Genomic DNA, 22,138 nt, shown 5'->3' with positions numbered 1-22,138 from the left:
CTTCTTCCTGCTTGATCCATTTCTGACTTTGGCTCAAAACACTGCATGTGTGTTTCCAGCCTAATACCAATATTATAAATTTGTCAACTTTTTATTGTGAAACAAGATCACATTTTTTTTTAATCCTAACAGAAAATCCCATTAAAATCTCTGAGGGAAACTTCACGTTATTGCTAAATTATGAAGTAAAAGATGAAGATATCATGCAGCAGTCTTCAGGAGAAAACCCCATTACCCTTAATCTACATCCAGGACTTCACAGTACAGATCTATCATATAATTTCACTAATCATGAGGAATCTTCTCCTGACCAATCACAGATTGTTACCACAAGTACAGCTCAGAAAGTGGGTAAAAGGTTTCAATGTGGTATACAGGTCACAACAATCTCAGGTCTTCTAACAAACAGAAGAATTCACACAGGAGAGAAGCCATATTCATGTGCACAATGTGGGAAATGTTTTACAGATAAATCATATCTTGTTAGACATGAGAGAAGCCACACAGGAGAGAAGCCATATTCATGTTCAGAATGTGGGAAATGTTTTACAGATAAATCATATCTTGTTACACATAAGAGAATTCACACAGGAGAGAAGCCGTATTCATGTTCAGCATGTGGGAAATGTTTTACAGATAAATCATATCTTGTTAGACATGAGAGAAGCCACACAGGAGAGAAGCCATATTCATGTTCAGAATGTGGGAAATGTTTTACAGATAAATCATATCTTGTTACACATAAGAGAATTCACACAGGAGAGAAGCCGTATTCATGTACAGCATGTGGGAAATGTTTTACAGATAAATCATATCTTGTTAGACATGAGAGAATTCACACAGGAGAGAAGCCGTATTCATGTTCAGAATGTGGGAAATGTTTTAAATATAAATCACATCTTGTTACACATAAGAGAATTCACACAGGAGAGAAGCCGTATTCATGTTCAGAATGTGGGAAATGTTTTACAGATAAATCAAGTCTTGTTAAACATGAGAGAATTCACACAGGAGAGAAGCCATATTCATGTGCAGAATGTGGAAAATGTTTTACATATAAATCACATATTGTTATACATGAGAGAAGTCACACAGGAGAGAAGCCGTATTCATGTTCAGAATGTGGGAAATGTTTTACAGATAAATCAAGTCTTCTTAGACATGACAGAAGTCACACAGGAGAGAAATTATATTCATGTTCAGAATGTGGGAAATGGTTTACAGATAAATCATATCTTGTTAGACATGAGAGAATTCACACAGGAGAGAAGCCGTATTCATGTGCAGAATGTGGGAAATGTTTTACAATTAAATCAAATCTTGTTACACATGAGAGAATTCACACAGGAGAGAAGCCGTATTCATGTTCAGAATGTGGGAAATGTTTTACAGATAAATCAAAGCTTGTTATACATAAGAGAATTCACACAGGAGAGAAGCCGTATTCATGTGCAGAATGTGGGAAATGTTTTACATATAAATCATATGTTGTTACACATGAGAGAAGTCACACAGGAGAGAAGCCGTATTCATGTTCAGAATGTGGGAAATGTTTTACAGATAAATCAAGTCTTGTTAAACATGAGAGAAGTCACACAGGAGAGAAGCTGTATTTATGTTCAGAATGTGGGAAATGTTTTACAGATAAATCAAATCTTGTTAAACATGAGAGAAGTCACACAGGAGAGAAGCCGTATTCATGTTCTGAATGTGGGAAATGTTTTGGAGAAAAATCAAGTCTTGTTAGACATGAAAGAAGTCACACAGGGGAGAAGCCGTCTTCATGTTCAGAATGTGGGAAATGTTTTAGAGATAAATCAAGTCTTGTTAGACATGAGAGAAGTCACACAGCGGAGAAGCCGTATTCATGTTCAGAATGTGGGAAATGTTTTACAAATAATTCAAGTCTTGTTAGACATGAGAGAATTCACACAGGAGAGAAGCCGTATTCATGTTCAGAATGTGGTAAATGTTTTACTACTAAAGGCAAACTTAGGGCTCATCAGAGAAACCACACAGGGGAGAAGCCATTTTGATCTATATGTGAAAGATGTTTTACAAATTTACATTTTAGAACTCCGCAGAGAATTCACATGAAGTAGAAACCATAATCTCGTTTAGAATGTGGGAAATGCTATAAGAGCAAAAAAAAAAAAGATTTTAAACACATCAGATTATTCACAGACTTTAACCCCTTAGTGACCAGCCTATTTTAGGCCTTAATGACCAAGCTATTTATCAAATTTTTCTATCGTCTCATTCAAAGAGCTACAACTTCTATTTTTGTCGACATAGCTGTATAAGGTCTTGTTTTTTGCGGGACAAGTTGTATTTTGTGACAGCACCATTTTGGGGTACATAGAATTTATTGATTAACTTTTATAAAAAAAAAATTGGGGGGGGGGGGGGGAATAGAAAAAAACGCCATTTCGCTACACTTATTTGCATCCTAAATTTACGCCGTTTACCGTGTGGTATAAATAAAGATTGCAACAATACCAAATTGATATAGATTTTGTATGTTTTACTACTTTTACCCAGTAAAAACACTTTTTAAAAACAAATTATTTGTTTTTGTGTCTCCATATTTGAAGAGCCATATCTTTTTTTATTTTTCCGCCGATGCAGTTGTATGAGGGCTTTTTTTTTTTGTAGTTTTTATTGGTACCATTTTGGAGTACATGCGACCTTTTGATCACTTTTTATCATTTTTTTTTTAAGGCAGGATTCACAGAAAATATATTTTTTTTTTGCATGGTTTGTTTTATTTCTGACGGCGTTCACAGTCATGTAATAACTTTATATTTGGTGTCGTAATGGACGCGGCGATACCAAATATGTGTACCTTTTTTCCTTTTTTTTTTTTTTTTAATTATAAAGCACTTTCTAAGGGGAAAATGTGGGTTTTTCATTATTTTTTTCTTATTAACTTTTTGTTGACCTAGAAGGTATACTTTACATTTAGACCCGGGGGCCTTTATTAGGTTCCACCGGCTGCCATAGAACACCGACACTCTGCCATCATGCGCAGGGTGCCGTTGCGTTGAGAAAGGGAGCTCCCTCTTTCCAAATCTACTCAGATGCGGCGCTCGCTATTGAGTGATGCATCTGAGGGGTTAAACTGATATCGATCTCAACCGTTAGAGCAGGGATCGTGAAAAGGCATATTCAATTTCACTAATGGGTTAAACAGCCAATAAGACTGTTTTGTTAATTTATTTGGGTGGAATTAGTCTTGATCTGCCAAATACCCAAATTATATTTACCTGAGATCAGCTGTGACCGGGATCTATGAAGGAAAAGTATTGTGGATATAAGGAAGAAAAGAAAAGCCTGGTTTACTTACAAAGCAGAGAAGCTGAATTGTCACCATGAACCCTCGCTTCTTATTACTGTATTCATAAATTCCCCCGCACTGCAGGAGAATCCAGATTGACCGTAAGGACAATGTAAACTTATTGTTTTTAACATATATGGATATTTTAGATTTGACTTTCATTAAAACAGTATAAAAAGATGAAGGTAATGGAATTGAAGAAAAAATAAACCACTAACAAAGTAACTTTCTAATTGAATAAAAGAAATATTTTCAGATTTATTTTCATGAAAGGAAATGTCATAAATGTATTTATCACTGAATTAGAATCAAGGTTTGTGCCCAAAATCACGCCCACATGTGGTGGGGAATGGGCGCACAATTTTTCTTGTAATACCCCAATATTTACCGGCTAAATCGTGTGTCCATTTGTCATCTATGTGGTTGTGGTTGACGTTCCGTCTGTTGTTACCCTCACGGTAGATTCACTTGTGGCAGATTTGTAGCATACATTTCTGAAACTGTAAATAGTTCAATACATCTGAGGGGGTTGTTTCTGCAGCATGCACATGGATTCTGAATTCACCATTCAGATGAGTGGAACAGCCGCAGACATTTCTGACACAAAACTGCTATTTGTGAACTGGAATCACACATGCAGTTTAGCTAAAAAAAAAAGCTCATGAAAAACTGCACCTCAAAGCTAGAAGTGGATCCAGCTGGAGAGAGAAGTGCAAGTCCTTCATTTATATTTCCCAATACTTTTTAATACACTCTTAGATTTGCCTAAAAAAAAATGCATGTGTGATTCCAGACTTATACAGGAGGAACGTGTCTCATTGAAACCCCTGACGGTTGGTTTCCCTCTGTTATTGAAATGTGTGGTGTCACCATGCCGAGAACCAGAGCGCTCTGAGGTCTTCAGAAACGTTATAGATGTCTATGATTCAGGAAGGGGCAGTTGTCTAAAATCTCCACATGTAGATGGTTTTCTGGACAGTGGAATAACATCTAATAGTTTGACCATTTTCCCTTTGGAACATGGAAATACCAGTAGACCCGCCACGGAATGGCCAAAAAAAGAATGGAGGATTCTTAAATTGCCAAGTGAAAGCCTAGATCTAATTACCATCAAGATGCTGTGGGGAGATGTAAAACTGGTTGTGCATGCTCCACATGAAAGAGTAGGAAACGTCATCTCCCATATAAGAGACTAGTAGACCGTAAAGCCCCATTCACATTTGCAAATTTTATACAGTATTTTGCATCAGTATTTATAAGACAACGAGGAGTAGGTCCAAGACATGCAGATCTTTCCATTATACTTTTCTCTGTTTATGTTCCGCTCCCAGTTTTTGCTTACAAATACTGATGCAAAATACTGACTAAAATATGCAAGTGAGAATGAGGCCTTCTAAAAGAAACGCCTGCTGGAGGTTGTTTTTGCTAAAGGGGCAGAACCATGTATTTGAGCTGTACAAGGAAGTGGCTTATCTGTGAGGGGGTTTTTTTTGGTTAAAAAATTATTGCAAATTCAATTTATGAATATTTCTTTTATCTTTTTATACTGTATGAATGAAGATTAAATATGAATACACATGGCAACAGATGTAAAGAAAAAAATATTACATGGGGTGTCTTTTCGTGACTCTAGTCGGAGACTTCGACACTACAGGCTCCATACGTGTGTATTTTTGGAGGGTAGAAGAAAGATTGTGAGTAAGACTAAAACGACATTAGGGTTTCACCTTACACATGAAAAACTTTATAGTTGTGTTACCATCCACAGATAAGGGTTTACATGGACTACCGTTCCTATCCTGACACAGCCGCCCAATGATCGCCCATCATCTTACACTAAGGCTGGGTTCACACGACCATGTTACGTCCGTAATGTACGGAACGTATTTCGGCCGGAAGACCCGGACCGAACACACTGCAGGGAGCCGGGCTCCTAGCATCATAGTGATGTACGACGCTAGGAGTCCCTGCCTCGCTGCAGGACAACTGTGCCGTACTGTAATCATGATTACAGTACGGGACAGTAGTTCCACGCAGAGGCAGGGACTCCTAGCATCATACATAACTATGATGCTAGGAGCCCGGCTCTCTGCACTGTGTTCGGTCGTGTGAACCCAGCCTTATCCTTATGTGTAACGTGTTGTTAAAATTTAATTTTGTAATAAAGTGCTTGTTTCTCACAATGTTTTTTGTTATTTTCGGTGTTCGTTGAATTGGGTTATATCAATGTACCTAAAAGGGGTTATCTCTCTGCATCAAGGCAATGATGTCACATCACATGGTAAGGATTGGCTGCCTTGGAGACAAGACATAGTGCCATGACACCTTATAAACATAGAGAAGCGGGAAGCTGCAATATGGGAATGCTGCAGAATAAAGGAGTATTCCCAACACTGGATATGCCATAAATGTCTGGTAGATGCAGGTGCCGTCTCGGGGACTCTGCACCTATGTAAAAAACAGGGTTCCCCTGACCTGCATGATAAGTAGGTTGCTGCATCATGGCGGAGAATGAATCGAGATTTAGCCTTGAATGGGCATACACTAGATCCATTTTCCTAAAAAAAAAAAAAGTCTTGGTTTAAGGCCTCAGATTTACAGTTTTCCGGCTTAGGTTGTCCACAACCATGTTTTCTGATCCTTTTCAAGGGAATGATGAGAGGGACAGATTTTCCTTGGCCCAGATGACACAAATAGTATTGTCAGACAGAATCTTGACATGGTGATGTCTTGATTGTAGAAAGGTCAATTTTGCGGTTTCCCAGACCGCTCTCAATTCCTGGTAATTTGAAGATCTTAACCAGATGTCCTGAGGCCAAGTTCCCTGTAGACATTTGTCCCATAAATAAGACCCAAAGTTTATTTCATATTTGCTCAGGAATGTAGAGATTATGTTAAGGTTCTTCTGACTAAAGCCATGAACAAAAAATAAATAGAAATTCCACACTGTAAATGTGAAGGGAATTGTCCAAAGATAACTTGAAGTCATAAAGGATTGGAGGAACTGCAGAAATATTCTCATCCAGCTCCAGGGGAAAAATAGAAAAAAGTAATAAGGTAAAAAAAATTAACAGAACAGCGCTACATAGGAGTACAATCAACAGTCACCTTGTTTAGCCTATTACATAGTTAAATAGTATGGTTGAAAAAAAGACACCTGTCCATCAAGTTCAACCAAAGGATGGGGAAAGGGAAGGGATGAAAGAAAATTTCTACACATTGAACACTGGAGCTGATATTTTTTTCATTCTAGGAAATTATCTAATCCTTTTTTAAAGCCATCTACTGTCCCTGCTGTGACGGCTCCTGCGGTGACTATTCCATAGGTTCACAGTTCTCACAGTAAAGAAGACTTGTCGCCTCTGCAGAGTGAACCTTTTTTTCTCCAGACGGAGGGAGTGCCCCCTTGTTTTTTTTAGGGGGTTTTACATGGAACAGGATTTCACCATATTTTTTGTATGTGCCATTCATATATTTATGGAAGTTAGAGAAGCACTTACCTGAAGCTCCCCAGAGCCAGAAGAGCGTCCGGATCGGGTAAGTGGAGTTCGGGACGAGAATGATGGAATGGAGGGTGCAGGAACCGGAGCAGAGTGTGGAAGAAGTAGGGAACGGCGCGGAAGCTATTACAGTACCCCCCTTTATGCCCCCTCTTTTTTTGGCTTGCTAGGGAACCTGCGTTCAAAGTCCTTGATGAGAGCTGGGCAGTTGACATTCTCCACGGGCTCCCATGATCTCTCCCCAGGACCATAATCTTTCTAGTCTACCAGGTACCACAATCTCCCCCGTGTTCTTATGACATCTAGTATCTATTTAATCTCAAACTCTGCATCAGGAGCAGGATTTTTTTGGGGAAAATCTGTTCAATATAGTAGGTTTTAGCAGAAAAGTGTGGAAGGAATTAGAGATTTTCAGAGACTGGGGGAGGCGAAGTCTGAAAGTTACTGGATTGATTTGTTCTGTTATCTCATAAGGACTCAGAAAACGAGGAGCCAGCTTGTAACAAGGAGTCTTCAGACGAATGTACCGGGTGGATAGCCAGACTTTATCCCCAGGAAAGAGCTGCGGCGGTATCCTGCGCTTTTTATCCGCGTTACTTTTGAACCTGGCTACGGCTTTGTGGATGGAGTCCTTGGCCTCCTGCCATATACGTACAAAGTCACGGTGGACCATGTTAGCAGCTGGAACCTCAGAAGGTACAGAAACTGGTAGAGGAATTCCTGGGTGCTGGCCATACACCAAGAAGAAAGGAGAAGAGCTGGTAGATTCCCCCGTATGGTTGTTGTAGGCAAATTCGGCCCATGGATGTAGACTTGCCCAGTCTTGTCGTGGAGACACAAAATTTCTGAGGAAACTTTCAAGTATTTGATTGATCCGCTCTACTTGACCGTTGGATTGAGGATGGTAAGCGGAAGAGAAGTCAAGTTTGACCTCCAGCAGTTTGCACAAGGCTCTCCAAAACTTGGATGTGAACTGTACTCCTCTGTCAGAGACAATATGTTTAGGAAGACCATGAAGGCAAAAGATGTGCTTGATAAACAGTGTAGCCAGTCGGGAAGACGATGGAAGACCTGGAAAGGTTACAAAATGCGCCATTTTGGAAAAGCGATCCACTACTACCCAGATCACGGTGCACCCAGCAGAACTTGGCAGATCGGTAATGAAGTCCATTGCAATGTGCGACCAGGTAGAGTCAGGCACGGGTAGAAGTTGCAAAAGACCGGCAGGTCTCAAATGGGAGATTTTATTCTGAGAGCAGGTGGAGCAGGCTGAAACAAGGTCTTTAGTATCTTGGGACATGGAAGGCCACCAGTACTGACGGATAATCAAATTAAGAGTTTTTTTTGATGCCAAGGTGCCCAGAAACCCTGGAGGCATGATCCCAGCGAAGAACACAATCCCTTTGTTTAGGGGGTACGTAGGTCTTCCCTCGAGGAATGTGTACCACTTCAGCTGGGGCAGTGATAATAATACGTTTTGGATCTATAATAAACTGAGGACTGGGCTCTTGATCTGTGGGGTCAAAAGAGCGAGATAAGGCGTCAGCTTTGGTATTCTTTTCAGCGGGTTTGTAGTGAAGATGGAAATTAAATCTGGAGAAGAATAATGCCCACCGTGCTTGGCGAGGATTCAGGCGTTGAGCAGATTGCAGGTAAAGGAGGTTTTTATGATCTGTGTAGATGATAATAGGATTCCATGCACCCTCTAGCAAATGTCTCCACTCCTCCAGGGCCAATTTAATAGCCAAAAGTTCTTTATCTCCAATACCATAATTTTTTTCAGCAGGTGTAAAAGATTTGGAGGAAAAGCCACAGGCCACAAATCACCCTCTACAACTCTTTTGTGAAAGAATAGCTCCGACTCCCACAGATGAAGCATCGACCTCCAGAAAAAAGGGTTTGGTGGAATCCGGTCTATGTAGGACTGAAGCAGAAGAGAAGGCAATTTGAAGAGCTTGGAATGCGGCTTCGGCCTCCGTGGTCTAGTCTTTGGCATTAACCCCCTTTTTGGTCAGTGCAGAAATAGGAGCATTCATAGAGGAGAAGTGAGGAAAAAACTGGTAGTAATAATTTGCCAATACTAGCAGGCGTTGGACAGCTTTGAGTCCTTGCGGTCAAGGCCATTTGAGAATTGAGGACAGCTTGGCTGGATCCATTTGAAGCCCCTGGTCGGAAATGACATATTTCAGGAAAGGCAGACTGGTTTTCTCGAAGAGGCATTTTTCCAGTTTAGCAAACAGAGAGTTCTGCAGATGCTGTAACACTTGACGCACATGCACACGATGAGTTTGAATATTAGGAGAAAAGATTAAAATGTCATCTAGGTATACCAGCTCACAGCTGTACAACAGATCTCGAGAAATGGCATTAACAAAAGCCTGGAAAATCACTGGAGCATTTCAAAGTCCAAAGGGCATGACAAGGTATTCAAAATGCCCATCACGAGTGTTGAATGTGGTTTTCCATTCGCCTCCCTCGCGGATACGGATGAGATCATAAGCTCCACGAAGGTCTAGTTTGGTAAAAATTCTCACCCCCTGTAAGCGGTCAAAGAGTTCAGAGATCAACGGTAATGGGTACTTGTTCTTTAACGTAATATTATTCAACCCATGGTAATCAATACAAGGACGCAGGGAGCCATCTTTTTTCCCCACAAAGAAAAACCGTGCGCCAGCAGGAGAAAAAGACTTACGGATGAATCCTCTCTCCAGATTCTCTTGGATATACCGAGACATGGCCTCCGTCTCGGGAAAAGACAAAGGGTAGACTCTGCCTCTGGGAGGCGTGGCGTTGTGGACCAGGTCAATGGCACAGTCGTACGGCCTGTGAGGTGGCAGCGATTGAGCTTGTTGTTTGCAAAAAATGTCAGAGAAGCTTTTATGTGGAGTACGAAGTCCTGCTGAGTTAAGTTCTGTAGGCTGAGGCATGGATGGGCGAATAGTTTGTAGACAATGTTGGTGACAGAAGTCACTCCAGCGGGTAATTTGACCTCCAGTCCAGTCAATAACAGGAGAATGCTTCTTCAACCACGGTAGACCCAGTAGCAAAGGGTTCAGAGAGTTCTTTAAAACATAGGAGATACGTTCCCAATGCAAGGCACCCCTGTTAACATGAAACTGGGCTTGGTGACAAGATAGATAGTCTCCCGTAGAAGCCTCCCATCCACAGAAACAATGGACAAAGGTTTGGTTAGTTTTTAAACTTGGATTTGCTAGCGATTTACCAGGGGCTGTCACAGGGAATTCCCAGTGGATACAGAATCTAGAAAGGCTTGGACGCAGAAAGTAGTTCCTGCAAAGGACAGTTTTGCTGGTATGGTCATCTTTTAAGAGGGTGATACTCCACCTAGGGTAGCCTCTCCTACTTGCCCTAGGCGTTTGAGTTTTCTGACTTACTGGACAGTCCTTGAGGAAGTGCGTTTTTCCACCACAGTATAAACATAAGTTCAACTTGCGTCTATCTTGGCACTCCTCAGGCGTTAGTCTTGTTATCTCCACCTGCATAGGTTCATGCGACCGAGAGGAAGATGAGGCAAGAAGAGGTTTTTGGAAGGTTGGTGCCAACCGTGATGTCCGATTGCCCCGAGCAGATTCTTGTTGTCTCTCACGGAAACGTATGTCAATCCGATTGGCAAGAGTGATCAAGTCATCCAAGGATGGTGGAAAGTCTCGGCCAGGAAGTTCATCCTTGATTCGGCCTGCCAGACACTCCCAGAAGGTAGATACTAGAGCCTCGTTATTCCACCGGAGTTCTGTAGCCAGGGTGCAGAATTGAATGGTGTATTGAGCTACAGTGGAGGTTCCTTGCTGGAGTTTGAGAAGAGAGGAAGCTGCTGAAGATGCCCAACCCGGCTCTTCAAACACCTTTTTAAATGTGGAGAGAAAGTTCTGAATATTATACATTATGGGGTCGTTTTTCTCCCACAAGGGCGATACCCACGCCAGCGCTTCGCCAGAAAGCAGGGACAGGATGTAGGCCACCTTAGCCCGGTCTGAGGAAAAATGATGCGCCATGACCTCAAAATAAGGGGGGACATGATTAAATATATGAATGGCACATACAAAAAATATGGTGAAATCCTGTTCCATGTAAAACCCCCAAGGGGGCACTCCCTCCATCTGGAGAAAAAAAGGTTCAATATGCAGAGACGACAAGCTTCTTTACTGTGATAACTGTGAATCTGTGGAATAGCCGACCGCAGGAGCTGGTCACAGCAGGGACAGTAGATGGCTTTAAAAAAGGCTTAGATCATTTCCTAGAACAAAAAAATATCAGCTCCAGTGTTCAATGTGTAGAAATTTTGTTTCATCCCTTCTATTTTCCCATCCTATGTAACATCACAGATAACACAGTGATAACTCTGAGTACAGATAATGCAGTAGATGTAAGAGACAAACACATGCAGAGACACAGACATGCAGAGACACAGACAGACAGAGACACACAAAAACACACACACACACACACACACACTAACATATACACATACAAACACAGAGACACACATTACACACTACACACACAGACACCATGTCTCCTTGCTGATAGGTCAGGACGGGCTGTGTGTGGGCGGAGCTTGCTTCTCGGCAGAGCACAGAGTAGAGGAGAGCTGGAAGGCTGCAGCACGGGAGTGGACCTGTCCCCTGACCTGAGTCATCTGACCTCATGTCACTGACATGAGGCCAGGTGACTGGACTGGTCCACTCCCTGGCCGTTACAGACCCCAGTCAGAACGCCGTAATGTCCTGGCTCTTCCTAAGCTGCTGCAGGTGTCCGACATACGTGGCGCCTATCAGCAGCGATCAACTGCTCTTCGGCGCCCCCCCTTCCCTATCCTCCGGGTTGCTCCCGGGGCACATGCCCCGCCTGCCCCCCCCTAGCTACGCCCCTGGTAGAACATCTCTTATCTGCCTGAGTCTTTTGGATGCTCTGGGACGCCTCAAGGTTCTTCTGAACCTGGGCCCAGACTGTGCACAGTTCCCGATGAACGACATCTACCTCGGGATTGTTGGAACCACCAGGTGAAACGGAGGAGAACCGTGGATTAAACCCAAAATTACAGAAAAAGGGGGAGACCCCCGACGAGTTATTGACCCGGTTATTAAGGGAAAATTCGGCGAGGGGAATGAAGGAGACCCAATCATCTTGACAGTCAGAGATAAAACACCTTAAATATTGTTCTAGAGACTGATTAGTCCTCTCAGTTTGGCCATTAGTTTCAGGATGGAAGGCCGAGGAGAAGGACCGATCAATCTCCAACTTCTTACAGAAGGCTCTCCAAAACAATGAAACAAATTGTACCCCTCTGTCAGAAACAATATTGACAGGAACCCCATGGAGACACAGGATGTGTTTGACAAACAAGGTAGCTAACGTCTTGGCATTGGGTAGTTTCTTGAGGGGTACAAAGTGGGACATCTTGCTGAAACGGTCTACTACAACCCACACCACCGACTTGCCTTGGGATGGAGGCAGATCGGTGATAAAATCCATGGAGATATGGGTCCATGGTCTCTGGGGAATGGGCAAAGAACATAGTAAGCCTTATGGTCGGGACCTGGGAGTCTTGGACCTAGCACAAGTTTCACAATCGGCGATGTAGGCCTTAACGTCTTTAAGCAACCCAGGCCACCAATAGGTTCTAGAAATGAGGTGTTTGGTACCCAGGATGCCTGGATGGCCAGATAGTGCAGAGTCATGATTCTCCCTGAGTACCCTTAGCCGGAATTGCAGGGGAACAAACCGCTTGTTCTCAGGAAGGTTCTCGGGAGCTGAACCTTGATCAGCCACAATTTCGGAGGCTAAGTCAGAATCAACAGAGGATATGATTATACCTGGGGGGCAAAACACAAGCAGGATCCTCCTCAGGAGGAGGGCTGGCCATGAAGCTACGCGATAGTGCATCAGCCTTAATATTTTTAGACCCAGCCCTATAGGTGACCACAAAGTTGAATCTAGTAAAAAACAACGCCCATCGAGCTTGTCTCGGGTTTAGCCTCTGGGCAAATTCTAAGAAAACCAGATTCTTGTGGTCAGTAAGGACCGTTACCTGGTGCCTAGCCCCCTCCAGGAAGTGGCGCCACTCTTCAAATGCCAATTTAATGGCTAAGAGTTTGCGGTTGCCAACGTCATAGTTACTCTCAGTGGGGGAGAACTACCTGGAGAAGTAGGCACAGGGACAGAGATGGGTAAGACCCTTGGTACCCTGGGACAAGACAGCACCTACTCCCACCTTGGAGGCGTCAACCTCCACGATGAATGGCTCCATTTGGTTAGGCTGAATCAGCACTGGGGCAGAGACAAAGCACCTCTTAAGGACATCAAAAGCCTGAACCGCCTCCGGAGGCCAGTGGAGGAGATCAGCACCCTTGCGAGTAAGGTCCGTAAGAGGCTTAGCGATGACCGAGAAGTTAGCAATAAATCTCCTGTAATAATTAGCGAACCCCAGGAAGCACTGTAAAGCCTTCAGGGAGGCAGGTTGGACCCATTCCGCCACAGCCTGGACCTTGGCAGGAGTGAGGATTTGACAAAAAAATTGTATCTCCTGCACCCCAAACACACATTTTTCAGTTTTAGCAAAGAGTTTGTTTTCCCTAAGGGCCTGAAGCATCTTCCTGACATGCTCAATGTGGGAGGACCAGTCCTTGGAAAACACAAGTATATCATCAAGGTACACTACAAGAAATACCCCCAGGTAGTCTCTTAAAACCTAATTTATGAAATTCTGGAAGACCGCGGGAGCATTACACAATCCAAAGGGCATGACGAGGTATTCGAAATGACCTTCGGGCGTGTTAAACGGAGTCTTCCACTCATCCCCTTCCCTGATTCGGATAAGGTTATAAGCCCCCCGAAGATCAAACTTAGAGGACCATTGGACCCCCTGAACCTGATTAAGGAGATCAGGAATCAAAGGAAGGGGATATTGGTTCCTTACAGTGACCTTATTCAAGTTCCGGTAATAGATGCATGGCCTAAGACCACCATCCTTCTTCCCTACGAAGAAGAAGCCAGCACCTACCTGGAGAAGTAGAGGGGCGGATGTAACTCTTGGCCAGGCTTTCCTGGATATATTCTCTCATGGCTTCACGTTCAGGACAAGAGAGATTAAATATCCTACCTTTAGGGAGCTTAACTCCTGGTTCCAAATCGATTGCGCAATCGTACTCTCTATGAGAAGTAACTCTTCGGAGGCTTTTTCAGAAAAAACATCAGATGGGGATAATAGTGATTGCCTTGTGTCACAAGGGATGGAATCTGAGGCAGAACCCAGAAGACTTCTTTGCTCATTTACATGAGTAGGGAGAACCATGATCTTTTTGGCCAGAAAGAGTAGATGGCAATTGTCGAGACTTGTTCCTGTTTGATCTTCTGTAAGACCTTTGGGATCATCGGGATAGGCTGGAATATGTATGCCAGGTGGAACTTCCATGGTATGGATAGAGCGTCTATGACCCACGGCTTGTCTGCTCTAAACAGGGAGCAAACTAGGTCCACCTTCGCATTCTGTCATGTGGCCATCAGGTCCACTTGTGGCTGACCCCAGGATTCCACTATCAGATAGTAGATTTGTTGGTTTAGAGACCATTATCCTGGTAGCGGAAGGTCGTGGCTCAGCCTGTCTGCTATAATGTTGAGGATCCTTTTTATATGCACAGCTATCAGCTGTTGAGCATAAACTTCCGCCCATGATAGGAGCGGTGCCACTTCTATAAGAAGGGCTATGGATCGGGTGTCTCCCTGGTGGTTCAAGTAGGAGACTGTGGTCGCATTGTCGGAGCGAACTCTGATCTCTTTCCCCTGGACGGCTTGGTGAAAATATGTAAGGGCTCTCATGACCGCTCGCATCTCTCTGCGATTTGAGGATAGACATCTCTCGGTCGGAGACCATGTGCCCTTCACCATTTGTCATGCCGTATGAGCTCCCCAACCTGAGCTGGACGTGTCTGTCGATATGTCGACCCATGACTGGGGTGCAAAGGATCTGCCGTTCTTTAGATGAAACCACCATCTTAGTGAGGCTCTTGTGTCTCTTGAAATAATCACTGTATTGTCCAGAGTTTTTATGCCTCGGTTACAAACCTGCAGGATTTCCTGCTGTAGAGGTCGCATGTGCCATTTCGCCCACTCGCTAGCCTCGCTGGCCGATGTCATCAGACCCAGAACTTTCATCATTAGACAAATTGATACTGGTCTGATCTGACTGTATAGGACACCGTCTTTCTGGTGGAAGGTAGATCATCATTTGTTGAGTATTCAAGAGAAATATCAGGAATTGTTTCTCTTGCGATGGCTGAATGTAGGATTTTCCCCCATTGATGAGCCATCCCAATGCTTGAATCTCTGACAGCACGATTTGTAGAGGAGTATTGAGGGCTGCCTCTGAGTTGGCTTTTATCAGGCAGTCGTCCAGATAGGGTATTATGGAAATACCTTTCCTCCTGAAACTAGCTACTACTGCCACCGTGACCTTGGTGAACACGTAGGGGGCCGACGATATCCCGAAGGGCAGGGCCGTGAATTCTAGATGTACCAACTCTCTCTGCATCCAGATGGCAATTCTCAGGACTTTCCTGCCACCAGGGCGACCCGGGAGAGAGAATGTTTGTGATAACGTGAGTAAATACATTGATGCAATCCTTAAACCTCTAGTGGAGACTTTACCATCGTATCTCCGAGACTCGGCTGATCTCCTTAAAAAATTGGAAGGTGTTCAACTTGAACCCAATATGTTACTGGCAACATGTGACGTTGAATCATTGTACACGAACATCCGTCACCAGGATGGCCTTCAGGCAGTTGCATATTTTTTAAGGATGACCGATATTGATCCAGCCATCTCACAATTGGTCCTCATTTTGTTAGAATTTGTTAGAATTTGTGCTTTTCTCAGGACGTTCCTGTATCTTGGATGAATCGGTACATGGAGATATGCATCTTTTAATTCTATTGTGGCGAGAAAATCCCCTTTGTCCAGTAGAGAGAGTACCGAACGGATGGTATCCATACGGAATTTTGTTCTGCGTATAAACTTGTTTAGATATCTGAGATCTATTATTGTTTTCCCTTTTCCTGCTTGCTTTGGAACTCAGAATACTCTTGAGTAAACTCCTGTCTGGAGTTCCGCGGTGGGATCCTTTTCTAGAATAGAACTCACTAGGAGAGACTGTTTGGTTATGGCAAATTTTGAAGTGGTAAGGAATCTGTCTGGGGGGTGCGATATGAACTCTATCTTGTAGCCATTTTTTACTATGTCTAGCACCCAAAGGTCCTTTATAGAACTTTCCCATTGGGGGTAGAAGAATGACAATCTTCCTCCTACAGGTATATCTCTGGCGTCAGAAATCTAGCTTCCTGCCAGGGGCTGGATGGTTTCTTCCACTACTTCTCTGACGTCTATAGCCTCTCTGGGAGCATTGTATACTGTTTGAGGAGGAATTTTCCCCTCTATCTTGTCACCCTCCTTGGCTTTGATCTCTAGACAGGCCACGAAAGGTGGCTCTCCATTTGCGTCTCCCTGACTGAGGGAGAGATTTACTTTGTTTGTCAGATAGATTCTCCATTAGGGAATCAAATTCCGCTCCAAACAGCCTACTAGGCTGAAACTCCATTGATAAAAGTGCATTCTTAGAGTGCACATCTGCCCCCCATAGTTTTATCCAGAGGCTCTCCTGCCAGTTGATGATAGGGCCATTGCACGGGCTGAAAATCTGGACTGCTGGACCATGGCGTCGCAAAGAAAATCTGAGGCTAATGAGACATATTTAAAACTTTTTAGAATGTCATCGTGGAACGCCATTGTCTATGTCTTCCTCCATCTGGAGGAGCCATGATCTCATATTCTTTGCGATAGTAGAAGAGGCTAATACCGTCTTTGCTTGAGCTGTGGCCATTAGCTATCGATCTGTGGTCCATAGGATCATGAAAATTTGAATCATCTTCACTGGGGACCACTTTACGTCTAAAGAGTCTTGCAATCGCAACACCCCCATGCCTTATCTTCAATGACGAACATTGTTTTAAACCTTTTACTTAGAATGGGACCTTTGACTGGGGACTTCCATTCATTGACCATTAATTTCTTAGTGATGGAGTCATCGTTGAATGCCCTGGCTTTCTTTGGCAATCTAATTTTCTTATTAGATGGTCTAAGGGAACAAGTAGGAATTGAACTCATGACACCTTGTTTACAAGACTGCTGCTCTAACCACTGAGCTATGAAGCCGACACCCATCTTCCCCAATTCCATCATATTGCACCCATTCATCTGAACGGATGGATTTAAGGAGTCTTGGCATCTTTTCTATAGGGAAGAGATTTATTTCCTGGTCATCGTCACTTTCGGATGGGGAAGTGTTAACTTCATCGATGACCCTGAAACCATCCACAATGTCTCACTCCCTAGGGGATGAGACACCTTCCCCTAACGGTCTGGGTCTGTAATGGGATTGAGATGATTCTCCTGATTTTTTCCTTCTCATGGGAGAAGGATTCCTTAAATTCAGAGATGGAGTCATGCACAAAATCTTTCATCCATAATAACATTTCCTTATTGGACATGGTTTGGTCTTCTATGGGAAATTCGTTGGATCTGCAATCAGCACAGAAAAAATATTCGCTACCATCTGGCAGCGGAATATCACATGCCCTGCAGGACAAATGCCTGCGTTTTCCAGCGGATTTCCTCACCGATCCTCTATCCCCAGAGCCTTGGCTAGACATCTGTGGATAGAGAATATGCAATCAGCACACTAGAAGGGTATAACGGTTCTCACCGGTTTGTTCGTGGATCCTCATTGTCGTCTGGGAGATAGTGTTTGGAACCCAGGCAACGCTTGGCACAGCGGGTAGAGGCGGTCGGATGGATAGGCAGAAGTCAGGACAGGCGGCAGAAGTCATAACGGGTATGGCAGAAATAGGTCAAGGCATGCGGCAGATGTCGTAACGGGTATGGCAGCAATAGGTCAAGGCAGGCGGCAGACAAGGATAGTCAAGTTCAAGCAGAGGTCAGTAACGGGAAATACAGACAAAGGCAGAAGGAACGGAAACAGGGAACTAGGGCACAGGGAACTCACAGGGAAGTTGGTTGAACAAGCAAGGATGGAAGGGAGAAGGAACCTTAAATAGAATGTTCAGGGAATTAAGGCGCGCGCTGGCCCTTTAAGTCAGGACGAGTCAGTGCGCGTGCCCTCTAGTGACAGCAGCCGCACATCGGGGATGCCGACCACGGAAGGAGGTAATGGCTGCACTCAACTGACGCCGTCCAGGGCGAGCAGAGCGTCCGGACCGGGTAAGTGGAGCTCGGGACGAGCAGCTGATGAGGGAGGGCGCCGGAACCGGAGTGGAGGCCGTGGGAACGGCGGGGAACGGCGCGGCAGCCGTTACAGAGGGAAACACTACTTCAGCAAAAAAGTGCACTTTAAGATAGGGAGAACTGTATCTTTTAAATTGCAGTTGCAATACTAGGATCAGCCAGGACGAGCGGTCAGAGAGATGAACGTACCTGGCTGATTTAAATAATGCTCCCTAGTGCAGTAAATCATGAAGATAATCCGGCTACAGGAAAATGGCGTCGGCGGTATAATACACGCCGGCTCATGCTCAGACGGATCCTCAATATCCAGTGTCCTGGACTGAGAAGGCCGGATACTGCTAAGTGTCCGTCTGGTAGTGGCAGTTTCACCTCCTGGACCATACAGGTAATCCTACAGTTTTTTTTTTTTATATATGTTTACAGGCAACTTCTTTCCCTGGTCTTAGAAAGATCCCAAGACAGGGAACAAGGAGAGGACAGAAAAGCAACACACATGTATGTGTGCATAAGTGTGCACAATAACAAGGAAGAAAATAGAGCATAAATCAAAATATACTTCCCAGCCTTGTCGCTTCTCGGTCGGAGACACCACCTGTCCTTTCAGGGACTGAAGAAGAAAACACGATGTGACCAGCTGTGAGGCTGGCTCTTATAGGGTAGCCAATTAATTCAAATAAATAGATACCACCTGTCCTATATTCTAGGAGGATAGAATATCCCCATGGGTGCTGCTGCTGAGGAAACATGGTTACGGACCTCCTAAGCCCAAAAAAATCTAGATCCGAGGCCTTAACCCGTTAGTGACCGCCAATACGCCTTTTCACGGCGGCCACTAATGGGCTTTATTTTGATGCATATGAATTTTTACGGCACTGCATCAGAATAAAGTAAACAGAGCAGGGAGCGGTCAAATCTCCCTGCCCTCAGCTGCCAGAGGCAGCTGAGGGCTGGGTGCGTCCCTGCTCTGCCGAGTGAGATCGATATTAGTATCGATCTCACCCGGTGAACGTCGTAAAAAATTAAATAAAAAACTACGGAAAATTTCTGTTTTCTGTGAATCCTGAGTTTAAAAAAATGTGATTAAAAAGAGATTAAAAATCTACTCCAAAATGGTACCAATAAAAACTACATGTTTCCCGCAAAAAAAAAGTCCTCATACAACCGCATCGGCGGAACAATAAAAACGTTAAGGCTCTTCAAATATGGAGACACAAAACCAAATAATAAAAAAAAAAATGCGTTTTTACTGTGTAAAAGAAGTAAAACATACAAAATCTATACAAATTTGGTATCGTTGCAATCGTAACAACCCGCTGAATAAAAATATTGTGTTATTTATACCACACGGTAAACGGCGTAGATTTAGGATGCAAAAAAGAGTGGCAAAATTTCAGATTTTTTTCTATTCCCCCCAAAAAAATGTTAATAAAAGTTAATCAATAAATAATATGTACCTCAAAATGGTGCTATTAAAAAATACAACTTGTCCCGCAAAAAACAAGACCTTATACAGCTATGTAGACGCAAAAATAAAAAAGTTATAGCTCTTGGAATGCGATGATTCAAAAACGTAAAAAATATCTTGGTCATTAAGGTCTAAAAAAGGCTGGTCATTAAGGGGTTAAACCAAGACTTTTTTTTTAGGAAAATGGATCTAGTGTATGCCCATTCATGGCCACCTCTCGATTCATTCTCCGCCATGATGCAGCAGCCTACTCATCATGCAGGTCAGGGGAACCCTGTTTTTTACATATGTGCGGGGTCCCCGAGACGGGACCTGCATCTACCAGACATTTATGGCATATCCTGTGTTGGGAATACTCTGTTATTCTGCAGCATTCCCACATTATGCCTCCTGAGGATTACTAAGGGAAACGCGCGTCGAGGCACAGCACACGTTTAAAACTAATATCATCTAAGGATAAGTAAGTTATTTCATATGGATACTGTTATACTTATATAAAAAACATTTAATCAGCAGAATATGTATAATGTATGAGGACATACCATTGTAATAGTGATATATTCATCCCTGAGTGTTCCTTTCTTTATATATGCAGGGAAACACATAGTTGGTTGTTCAGCGTTGAGTAACTTCTTAAACTTGCTAGCATTCTGACATAGACCTATACTATCACTATAAAGCTTGTCACATGTTATATAGACATTACCATACATGATTTTCTTAGTCCAGTATAATATAATAAGCGTTGCCAATTGTTGATATCATTGTTCTTTGATATATTCTGTAGTAAATGTTTATTTTCATGATATGTAAACATTTCATTTTTAACATGAGAATTGAATAAAGTATTTATACAACTTTAAATTATATGGTCATTATTTCTGGTTTCAAGCTCCTAATGTGTTTGGTTTTTGGTTTACTATATCTGAGGAGTATAAACCACCGTTAACAAGGGGTATGGACTTTAAATGAGTAAAAGCATTCCCACATTGCAGCTTCCCGCTTCTCTATGTTTATAAGGTGTCATGGCACCATGTCTTGTCTCCAAGGCAGCCAATCCTTACCATGTGATGTGACATAATTGCCTTGTAAACAGATAGATAACCCCTTTTAGGTACATTGATAAAACCCAGTTCAACAAACACCGATAGTAACAAAAAACATTGTGAGAAACAAGCACTTTATTACAAAATAAAATTCTAACAACACAACGTTACACATAAGGTTTAGTGTAAGATGATGGGAGATCATTGTGCGGCTGTGTCAGGATATTAGCGGTAGTTCATGTAAATCCTGATCGGTGGATTGTATCAGAACTATAACGTTTTTCATGTGTAAGGTGAAAGCCTAATGTCGTTTTAGTCTTACTCACAATCATTCTTCTACCCTCCAAAACTACACGTGTATGGAGCATGTAGTGTCGAAGTCTCCAACTACAGTCACTAAAGAGACCCCATGTAATATTTTTTCTTTGCATCTGTTGACATGTAAAAAAGACAGAAAAAGTCCATACTTACAAATGCACACAGCCAGGTCAGAAACGCTGATGAAGGAGAGTGAGCAGGTGCTTTAAATAATAATAGCCACTCCCACTAGTCTTGAGGGGAGTGGTGTGTGGTGCATGGGATGTGTAGTAAAAAATAATAAATGAAAAGTGTGCTGTGTCCATTTGTAAGTATGGCCTTTTTTTGTGTTTTTGTACATGTGTCCCCTTGTTTTTATCTGTTTTGTCTGTGCATCAGGAGAACCCCCTCAAATGCTGCGGTCAATCCAGGCCTGCATGTCTGCCTTCAATTTGCTTCTGTAAAGCCCTGCCTGTGGCACGGCTTAACAAAAGCATGTAAGAATTAAAATAGACTGCAATACGTTAGTATTGCAGTCTATTGTACCAGTGATCTAACGATCGCTGGTTCAAATCCCCTAGGGTGACTAATAAAATGTGAAAAAAAAGTTAAAAAGTTCCCATTTTTTCTCTAAAGAAATGTTAAAAAAATGTAAAAGTTAACATAACTAGTATCGCCGTATCCGTAAAAACCCGAACTATTACCATATGGCGTTATTTAACTTTCTTAGTGAACACCGTAAAAAACTTTTTTAAAAACCCCCACACCTTAACTACCCAAAAATATAGAATAAAAAGTCATAAAAAAGCTGCATGTACCCCAAAATGGTACCAATAAAAACTACAGCTCGCCGCGCAAAACATAGGCCCCCACACGGCTCAATCGACTAAACAAAATAAAAAAGTGACGGCCCTCAGACTATGGCAACAGAAAACAAAATATATATTTTTTTAAATAGTTTTTTTATTTATTGAAGAGGTAAATCATAAAAAAAAAAAATTGGGTATCACCGTAACATTTTCAACCCATAGAATAAAGTGAACATGTCCTTTTTACAGCCCAATGAACGCTGCAAAAATGAAACACAAAAAGATGGCACAATCACAGGTTTATTTTTAACATTTCATCCCACAAATATTTATGTTTTTTCAGTTTCCCAGTACATTTTATGATACATTA

At 42.8% G+C, this 22,138-nt stretch overlaps 2 protein-coding genes across 3 annotated transcripts in view; one reads left to right on the top strand and one right to left on the bottom strand.

The window, feature by feature from the left end:
- Window positions 1–22,138, bottom strand: part of LOC142664662 (uncharacterized) — a 429,232-nt gene that overhangs the window by 193,057 nt on the left and 214,037 nt on the right. The gene's annotated exons all lie outside the window — the stretch shown is intronic.
- LOC142664641 (uncharacterized) overlaps window positions 1–22,138 on the top strand; it is a 154,272-nt gene that overhangs the window by 6,177 nt on the left and 125,957 nt on the right. The window contains exon 3 of the mRNA XM_075843826.1: window positions 133–1,833. Within this exon, the coding sequence (XP_075699941.1) occupies window positions 133–1,833 (1,701 nt within the window). The remainder of the gene's footprint in view (window positions 1–132; window positions 1,834–22,138) is intronic.

Source organism: Rhinoderma darwinii, chromosome 1 (assembly GCF_050947455.1).
Source record: "Rhinoderma darwinii isolate aRhiDar2 chromosome 1, aRhiDar2.hap1, whole genome shotgun sequence".
NCBI lineage: Eukaryota > Metazoa > Chordata > Amphibia > Anura > Rhinodermatidae > Rhinoderma > Rhinoderma darwinii.
This window is presented reverse-complemented; position numbering and strand designations above follow the sequence as displayed.